At 58.0% G+C, this 9882-nt stretch overlaps 1 protein-coding gene across 1 annotated transcript; it reads right to left on the bottom strand.

The window, feature by feature from the left end:
- Positions 1 to 6068: 6068 nt before the first annotated feature.
- Positions 6069 to 7453, bottom strand: NKX3-2 (NK3 homeobox 2). The gene is made up of 2 exons (XM_036382529.2): positions 7010 to 7453; positions 6069 to 6627 (listed from the first exon to the last, which is right to left on the bottom strand). Exons 1-2 carry the CDS (start codon positions 7404 to 7406, stop codon positions 6149 to 6151), a joined length of 876 nt encoding a protein of 291 aa, XP_036238422.1. The 5' UTR covers positions 7407 to 7453; the 3' UTR covers positions 6069 to 6148.
- Between the last annotated feature and the right edge of the window lie 2429 nt (positions 7454 to 9882).

The raw sequence follows: 9882 nt of genomic DNA, 5'->3' as shown, positions 1-9882 counted from the left end.
CCGTGAGCGCTCCCCCAGCGCCGGCCCCGGCCTGGCGGCCACCCCCGGCCGCCCCTCTGCCCGGCCGCCGGCGCCCCTCGCAAGCTGATACCCTCCAGACCCGGAGAGCTGAAAATCAGACCCGTCTTTTCCTTTTCACTCGTTGTATGGTTTTCTGCCCTTCTTGTTCGGTGTGGAAGCACTGTTTTACTTGTCAATCGGCCGTGCACAAAAAGGTTGCGTGTGGCCTTCCTAGCTCCCATGATTCTTTTCTTTTTTCCTTCCATTTTTTTAAATAAAGAAAAAAATGTTTAAAAACCTATGAGCATTTAAACTTCTATTATTATTATTATTATTATTATTATTATTATTATTACTACTACTATCTGTGTCGCTACTCTGGCGGGAAGGACATTGTTCACCATATCTGGTGGCTATTTGCACCCCTCTGTAGACCTCATGTAGTCCTTGCGGGTCGCCTTCTGATCCCCTTTCTGTCTCTCCCAGCGCCGAGCCACTGCTGCGGGAGAGATTTCCCTGGCTAGTTTCTGTTTCAGCGGAGGATGGGTTGCTGGCTGCCATCCGTGTCCTTCGGGAGCCCAAGCCGTGGCCTCTTTACTACCGAGTCAGACTTTAGGCAAGAAGCCACAGGCGCACCTGAGAACCACAAAATGGCTTAACCTGCAGCTCTGCAGCCACCAGTCCCCACTCTAATCTTTTTCGAGGATCACGCTGACTATCGCCAGCATCACTTGGGATGCCAAACACCTCTGTCGGCTCCGCAATGGGGCAGCAGTCTGGGGAAACACGGGAGAAAGAGCCGGGGATGGTTCTTCGGTCACCCCAAGGGCCTCGGACCGACGAGCCAAACCCCTCATCCTCTGCCAGGGTTTTCCTCTGTGGGCCGTAGGACCTGCCTAGGAGGGAGCCAGGGAGGTGTCTGCGGCTGAGGGTGGAGGAGGGCAGCCCTCGTCCCCGGCCTGCCCCAGTCACCGCCACAGCCCCTCCCGGGCCGGCCCGGCCGTGAACTCGCCCTCTCTCTCGGCTCCGTCCCTCCCTTAAAAAAAACAACGAACAAAACGCAAAACAAAACAAAAATCCCACACCACAAATATTAAACGTGTTCTAGGAAAATGGGAAGCCCCACCTGCGGGTAAGAGTCCGCCCTGTCCCATTGTCCCTCGGCAAGGAGCGGGCCAGCCCCGGTGCGGGGCAGCGCGGCTGCCCGGGCGCGGAGCGGAGCGGGTCCCGCAGGCGGCAGCCCCAGCGGGGCCGGGAGCCCCCGGGCAGAGCCTGCCGGCCCACCAGAGCCTCTGCTGGCCCCCGGAGGAGGGTGTGCTGCCTGTCCCGGAGCGGTGCGGTGTCCTGGCACTGACCGCCGCGACGCCTCGCTTGGGAAACGCGTCATTTGCTCCCTGGTTCACCTTGCTCCCCGGTTAATCACGCTGTTTCCCGCAGCAGCGGACAACGCGAAGGAAAAGTCACTTTCTTGAGGCTTTCAGAAAGGTTGGGAGAGGTAATATCCTTAATTATGTGGCCGGGATAAAAAGACCTGCCCTTTATTTTTCCCATCACCTCGGGAATAGCCAGGCTGCTCGATGGAGACACTACTGGCAGCACCCTGGATCTCCAGAGCCCGCAGGGTGTGGCTTTCCAGCACCCCTGTCTTTGTCTTCGGAGCCGTTCCAGAGGAGCGGCTGCCCCGGTGGTTTGGTGCTGCAGACCCGGGGGAGCCGCTGGAAAGGCGGCCGGGATTCCCCGCGGCCCGGCCCGGGGCCGCCTCGGGGCTCGTCGCCGTCCCACTGACAGGAGCAGCGGAGCGGAAAAAAGCCTGCCAAGGCCTGCCGGGGAGAGGCCCTTAACCTCGGGCCACCTTTGGCCCCTGCTCCCGGGAGCCCCTGGGAGGCTGGGCAGGTGCTGCACTGCCGGGGGGGCTGCCTGTGCCCCGGGATCTTCTGCTGCTTCTCTTCCTCCCGGGAAAATGTCGCTGATTTCTACCTGAATGTGTGTGTGTGTGTGTGTGTGCAGAGAGGGGGGCAAATCAACGTGGTTTCCTGTTTTATTACCCTGCGAGCGAGCGGGAGGTAGCTAAATATAGGCAGCCTCCCGGCTGCAGAGCTGGACTCTGCGCCTGTGCGACTGTTTAATACACAAACACAAGCGCCAATGGAGACATATGCAAAGATATACACAATTTACATTACATTTCAACAATCGAATTTCTTGGAGCTGCGGTATTTCCCCCCTCTCCCCCTTGTCTTTGCAAGAATTTTTTTTTTAAGACTACAGCTTGCCCACGGTCAGATGGAAAATGATTCCCACGGCCCCTGTACGGTTTGGGGTTTGTGAGAGAGACCGAAATTGGGACACATCGTTAGGGAGATTATTTTTATGTAGCAGCCGTGTATGTGCTGATGAGCTGAATGTGTGTCTAAGGGTGGTGAAGAGAGCATGTTAGAGCCCAGGTTCTGCTGATAATTTAAGAGCCGAAAATACGGAGTAATTCCTTTGGCCTTAGTACAGTTACATGCGTGTTACTGGAGATTTTGCCATTAAGAAAATATAAAGGACGCAGAGAGTTTGCTTTATATTTCAAAAATCAAAATTATTAAGAAAAAACAGGAGTAGAAATGCCTCAAATTCCAGAAAAAATCCATTAAATTATCGATTAAATTTTCCCAGTATCACATACTGACGTTTGTCAAGTATCAGATTTTGACAACATCAAAAAAGGACACTGTCGATGCATAAATGTTCCGTATTAAACACCAATACTAAAATTCCGGGCAACTTTATTCGGATCAGCTTTTCCAGCAACTTCTATCACGAGTAAAATGCATGTTAGTTTTACCTGGTTCATAGGAAATTAGTTTGACACTTTCTTCTGAGTCTGTTACCCAGTGTTACAACCCAAGGAATCTCTAATAGCAGTCACTTCCCTTTTATATCAGGAGATTCCCTAGAGCACTACATTTGTTAGTAAGCACAAATCAAAATAATACAACACAATGACCGAAGGGGGAAAAAAAGTAGGCTTAGAGATAGTCCGCTCCCTCGAACAGAGGGCTCGATAGAACCACAGCCGACCTTGCTGGAAGCCACCCCCGCCGGGGGCAAAACCTCCGCTGGTCTGAGCTGTACCTTTCAGTTTGCATCATTGTGCTATATTTCACACGAAATTATCCAAAGCAAGTCAAAACTAATCAACTTCCCTTTATCTGCAGCACTAAAACCTAAAGATGCATCATCCCAGACACGTCAGGTAACATCCTCTGCTGTGTAAAACCTACCTCCCAGCAAAGGCTGTGATGAGGAGGCTCTGCAGTCCCCAGACCTCTGCTTTTCTGTTTAGCAGAACCAGACATCCCACACTGTCTGCAGTGGGACAAATAGAGGAGGGATCAAGCTTGGCTGTACCATCGAACCTGAGATGGGAGTCAGCAGCTCGGTGCCTTGTACGGGGCTGCAGGCAGAGAAACGTCCCCAGGGGCCAGGAAAAAGCAAACCGCGGGGCAGCAGTGGCACCTTTTTACCTCCCTAAGTGCACGGGGGTCCAGATTCTGCTGTCCAAAATTTCGTTTTTTACAGGAAGGAAAGTGTTGGGAATGTCGGAGGGAAATAGTTACCAAAAAAAAAAAAAAAAAAAAAAAAAGAAGAAGAAGAAAGAGACGGGAGCTTCGGATCGGGCCAAATAAGTGTCAGTCCTCCCGTATCTGCCAAGGGACTGCTGCATCTGGAGCACTCCTTTCGGCAGCGGGACCGCCGACACGCCCGGCAGAGCAAAACCAAACCCAAAGCATTTCCTCCGGTGTCACGACGGCTGTCGGCTTAGTGAACAGAGAGCTCGTCCCCAGCCCGTGCTGGGGAGTACTGCTGGAGGTGCCAGCGCGGGGACATCTCACCTGCGGGGTGCCCGAGCCCGGGCAAAGCGAAATGACAGCAAGGGAGGGCCGGAGCGAGGGGCTGGCAGGGAAACAGCCCGGCTGCATCTTGGGGCGGCTTGCAGGCACAGCGGCCGATGGAGCAGCAGGGGCTTCCTGCGAGCCACTCCGTGCCCGGGAGCCGCAGCGAAAGCCCGTGCGAACCAGCGGGAAAGGAAAGAAGCCGGCGGTGATGAAGAATCAGCGGCGCCCAGGCAATGCGGCCGCCTGTGAGCCTGGTCCGGGCAGGGCTCCTGCGGCGCTGAGAAACAGCTGCAGCCATCACCGGGTCCGGTCCCTCGGAGCGCCACTGCCCGGCCCCGGCCCCCGGGGGAAGCTGCCCACCCCAGGTGAGCCTGCCGTCCCCTTCGGCCAGCGCTGGCCTCGGGGAGACGCCCAAGGACAGCAGCCGACGGCGGGGAAGAGCCGCCGGCACCGCGCCGAGGGCCCGGGCTCTCGAAGGAGGCTTGGAGGAGATTCAGTCCTAGGCGGGAGGCTGCCCCAAGTGGCTATCGCGGCAGTGTCGGGATACAGACGGCCTGGGCAGTTTCGCCGAAGCCCCCTCTTGCAGCCCAATCCTGAGCCTGCGCCCCCGGTGTCTCTGCCAGGCTCCGGCAGGGAGAAAACAACCCACCGAGCCACGCACTCGCCCCAGGATCCGCCAGGGTTTCACCGCGGTAGAGGGGCCGCAGCCTGCACGGTGAGGCTGCCACCGACCGGGAAAAGCAGCTCGAGTGGCTCCTCCGGCTGCACCGCGTCCTCACCGCTACCAGCACCCGTAAATTCAGCCACTGATCCCGGCTCTCCGGCAGATGGGGGATCGCTCCATCTGGGACAGGCGTTACCAAAGAAGTGATTAAGGCGCCCGGCCAGAGCTCCTGGGTCCCCTCTGCCTCCCGTAGAGGGAACGGGCATCAGTGCTGACCGGTGCAGCCGGGAAAGGTGGCCCAGATCTCCGCCAGGCCCTACAGTCCTCACCGTGCGAGTGGGAAAAGGAGGGATGTGGTCTGAGCTACGGCCTGAGGTCTGCTGGGGGGAAAAATATCACTGGGGAAATCCGTGTCTGCTCTCAGGAACGACAGAAGAAGCAGAAATAAGTGTTAAACTAAAGTTTATAAATTAAAAAAAAAAACCCCAAACAAACAACAAAAGAAGTACAGCGGGTAGCTTACAAACATTCACAATTCATTTGAAGTAAATAATCTAGTTGAGTGCACAGTGCCATTAAAAGGGAAATGGAGGGGGAAAAAAAAGAAGGGGAAAAAAAGCAACGAGTTACCTTGGAAGAAAGAGACTGTAATTACATTGCTGAGAAGATCAGAAACCCCCACCCCTGGAGGAGAGCTCTGCTGAAGAATTGTAAAAGGCACTGATGGTATTAAAGTTTCCTGTTACATCGATTTCTTAAAAAGCCTGACTAGAAATATTCACATTGAATATAAAAATAACAACAACTTTAATACATCTGGAAAGTGCGAAAAAACTGTAACTCCTCCCTCCCCGAACACGGAAAGATCTCAGGAAAAAAAGGAAAACAAGAAGTCAGAGTTTCAATGTAAGTCTCACCCTTTTGTGACATATTTATCCTTTGCCAGGGATCATGGAGTACAGGAATAACATGGGCAACAAGAGCAGGGGGACCTGAAAGAGGCTTCCATACATTCAGCACCATACAAGGCACACTCAGTTTGCAACAAGTTGGAAGACCAAGGACTCAGACGACAAAAATAATCTTCCTTACAATCCACCGAGGGAGTCCTTGATCTCCTCTTTTGAGCTGCATTTGGTTTTGCGGGTTGTACTTTTTTTTTCCTCTCCTTCGTTTTCTCTCTCTTTTTCTCCACACAAGATCGAGTCTCTACCCATCCGAAGCAAAATAAAACAAACAAACAAAAAGTCTACACCAAATACACTGACAACATGGATACCATGAACAAGTTGTGCCGAATCGCAAGAGTCCTCGGCTGGCGGGCTGGGGACAGGGTGAGGGTCAGGGTGGGGGTGGCCAAGAAGTCCTATGTTGAAAGAGGAGAGGGTGAGGAACCATCCAAAAATATTAATAATAAAAATAACAATAAAATAATAATAAATACTGTCCGAGGCACTGAGAGCTGCAGGTGGGGCTCTGGACTTGAGAAGCTGAACAGACGGATTGATGGATGGGGGGGTGGCAGAGGGAAGATGGGTTTCCTGGCTGCCAGTGTGTATGCTGGGGGTGTCGGGGCCGGGGGGCTGTGTATGTGTGCCTCTCACTGGGTGCCGGCAGCTGCGGCGCAGGTGGACAGAGCCCACCCGGGAAGGCAGTAGTAGGGGTAGTAGTAGGATGGCTGGAGAGAGAGCAGCGAGGGCGGCCGCAGCACCTCGCCAGGGTGGTACTGTCTCTGGTCGTCGCGCACCAGCACCTTGACGGCCACCTTCTTGGCGGCGGGGGCGGCGGCCAGGAGGTCGGCGGCCATCTGCCGCCGCTTGGTCTTGTAGCGCCGGTTCTGAAACCAGATCTTCACCTGCGTCTCGGTGAGCTTCAGCGAGGCGGCCAGGTCGGCCCGCTCGGGCCCCGACAAGTAGCGCTGGTGATTGAAGCGCCGCTCCAGCTCGAAGACCTGCGCGTGGGAAAAGGCTGCGCGGGAGCGCTTCTTCCGCGGCTTCGGAGCCGCCGCCGCCTCCTCCTCCCCCGGCAGCAGATTCCCGCACTTGCCCGCTGCGTCCTCTTCCTCCGGAGGGCTGCGATCTGCGGGCAGGGCGAGAGCACGGCGGTCAGGGCAGGCAGGCACCGGGACAGCGGCATCCGCGCACAGGCGAGAGCCCGCCGAGCCGCTGCCCACCCCGTCGCCGGGACAGCCGCCGGCAGCGGCCGGGCTTCTCGCTCTCGTTTAAGCGCCGGGCTCCCTGGCGAGCTGCGGGCTCCGCCGGGCCAAAGGCCCTCCCCGATCCGCCCTCCCTCGCCCCGCGGGACGCCTTTCGGGTTTTCTCTCCCCCCCGGCACAACCGAGCCTGTCGCACAACTCCGGGGAGCCGGCGAGAGTCGCGGTCATCTCCCGTTCCCAGCCCTCCGGGACCCTCCCGCCCTCCTCGCGCGGGTGCGGAGGAGCCGCCACCGGGGCCGCCCCTACCTGAGACGGCGGCCGACATCTCGCTGTCGCTGAGGCCGGTGGTGTCCCGCTCCGCCGCCTCCGGGGGCTGCGCGTCCTCCTCCGCCGGCCGCCCCCCGCCCGTGGCTTCTGCGGGGCGGGCGCTGCCACCGGCGCCCTCCTCCTCGGAGCGCCGCTCGCCCTCGGGGTCCTCGCTGAGCGCGGAGTCCGAGTCCCAGCCCGCCGGCGTCCGCGGGGCCGGGGCGCGGGCGGCGGGCGCGGGCAGCGGCGGGTCCTCGGCGGCGCCGCACAGCCGCCAGCCGCCGGCCGCCCCCGGGAGCGGCGGCCGCCCCGCCGCGTGGCGGGCGCGCTCCTCCTTCTTGTTGAGGATGGCTTGGATGGAAAAAGGCGTCAGGGCGTTGCCGCCGCGGACGGACATGGCCCGGCGACGGGCAAGCCCCGCGGACGAGCAGCGGACCGTGCCGCGCCTTCAGCTGGGCGACCGCATCGCCGGCCGCCGCCGCGCCGGTGCTGGGCCCTGTTCTGCCGCCGGGAGGGCGGGCGCCAGCGGGAGCAGCCTCTCTGCGCCACTGCCGGTCCGCCCGCCCATAGGGCCGGGGCCACCGGGGCCACCGCGCTGCGCCGGGCGCCGCCGCGGGTCCCTGGCGGCACGGGCGCTGCCTCCGCCCCGCTCTGTCCCGCCCCCGCCCGCCCTCCGCTTTTTCTGCCGGCGGCGCTGCCATCCCTCACGGCCGCCCGACAGCGCCGGCCCCGCGCCTTCCCATTGGGCAGCCCCCGCGCGCCCCGCCCGCCCATTGGCTCCCGCCGCGGGCCGATGCGGCTCCGCGGGGCGCGCGCCGGGGCGCGCCGTCCCTTTAACCCCTTGCGGCCCGCGGGGCGCCCCCGCCTCCCCCGGCCGAGGAGACCCTCGAAGGGACGGTCCCTCTCCGTGGCAGAAAGCGGCGGCTTCCACCTGGAGAGCGCGGGATCGTAGTGCAGAGATGTTTTCCCCCTCGCCGCGGCTCAGCAGAGCGCTGTAGCCTGGCTCCGGGGAAAGGTTCGGTCTCGACGGGAGAAGTGGCGGGGACGGGACCAACGCCGTGATTTTTTTTTTTTTTTGCGTTCCGCTGGGGAAAGGCGTCGGAACTCGCCTGTTCCGAGTCTGTCTGGTGCCGACACGCCGTGCCGGCGCGGGGCTGTACGAGCGGCGGGATGAGCGCCCAAGCCCCCGGCCGCCCGCGCTGTCGGGGTGAATGCAAATCAGCCTCGGCCGGTTTTGAAAAATGCGCTTTTCACTATTGCGTTTGTTTAAAAACATGGTCGGGTTTATGTTAAGTACGGTCTTCTGTCCATGGGGCTTATAAAGCCCGTATTAGGAAAGCAATTTCTTGCAGATTAAACTCTTTTCCCTAAACGATGCTTTCCCTAAAAGAAAACGGCCCTACACAGGAAGACTTTGGAAACTATTACACGCACGTGAATTGTATATCTGCGACTCGTTGCCAAAACAACAATATGCTCCCAAGCACCATGCTTTTCTCTTTTTCAAATATTATTGGCTTTCTCGGAGCTAATAAAAATACCGGCAAGGGTATCAAGCAGGTACACGAGAAATGAAACGCCTGCGCTTCACGAACATGGGTGTTTGGTGCTGGGTGAACGCGGCAACATAAGGAGATAAAGCACAGAAAAAAGACACCCGCAAACCCGCTTTGCTCCATGAACTAAATTCTCAGGGTGTCACCGGGCTTCTCCACAGGCGTGTGGCCACGCCAACACCTCCCTGCTTGATCTCACAGAGATGAACGTCGGTTTGCAGTAGACTACGAAGCGACAATAATTGATTTTCAACGACTCTGGCACGAATTAAATGTTTTCAATAATAATTTTTACATCAAAAATAAATCAATAAAATAAATAATCCTACTTTCATACACAGCGCAAAGCTGGAGAGCACCTCTGCATGACTAAGCGGGAACTGTCTCTATCTTTCTGAACAAACTCAGACCATTTTAATAACCCTGCTTGGACTCACCTTTTACCTAATTTTTCCCAGGAAAGCCATCGCTTTGCCACCAAAGACTTCGGTATCACGATACACTAAAGAAATATCCAAAGGGGAATTTTTTTAAGAGCTGGAGGTAAACGAGAAGCATCTGGGGAAGCTGCGAGAAATCTACTTACGAGAATATACGTAGGGGGACACGTAGGGCGCTAGGAAGGGTGTCCTGCACGAGTGTTTTAAAGGCTCCTTAACAGCCAAGAGATGAAGTTTGGGATGTCAGAAGAGATGAGCGGCCTCAGACGCGGGGGCAGAGGAAGGGCTGGAGGTGCGGGTCGTGGGAGACGTGGTTTGGGTTGACGGCCAGAAGGGGGTTCGGGGCACGGCGGAGACGGGGAGCTCCGGCCAGGGAGTCTCTTTTGTCAGGCTCTGCTCAGGTGCGGCAGAGCGCCCGGAGAGAGGCAAAGCGGGTGGCTGCCGGGGGCCGGCGAGCGGCGGGGAGGAGAGCGAGCCTCTCCCGGTGCAGCCTCTCGCCGTGCTCCGGCACACGGAGCTCCAGCCCAGGAAGACCCTGATTTACAGAGTTTCGTGCCCAAGCTGTTAAAATACCTGCATATGGTTTACAGTGGCTGCAATTCTTTGCTAATTTGCTCAGCTCTTCCTTCCCCCCCACCTTCTTTTCTCTTTTTCTTTCTTATTTTTTTTCCTCCTCCGCCTACTCTGCACCCTCTTTCTGTTCAGCAAACCTCTGTTTGGGGGAGGAAATGCCTGGGGAAGAGGCCGGGAGGAGAGCGGGGTAAGGCGCAGAGGAGCAGCGGAGGGAGGCCGGGCAGGGCCGGCGTGCCGGGGCCGGGGGCCAGCTGGGTGGTCCCGGCCCGCCCGGCCCCCAGCCCCGCCGGAGAGACGGGCAGCG

This window comes from Molothrus ater, chromosome 4 (assembly GCF_012460135.2).
Source record: "Molothrus ater isolate BHLD 08-10-18 breed brown headed cowbird chromosome 4, BPBGC_Mater_1.1, whole genome shotgun sequence".
In the NCBI taxonomy this organism is placed as follows: domain Eukaryota; kingdom Metazoa; phylum Chordata; class Aves; order Passeriformes; family Icteridae; genus Molothrus; species Molothrus ater.
Note: the sequence above shows the minus strand (reverse complement) of the source record. Positions and strands in the feature narration are given on the sequence as shown.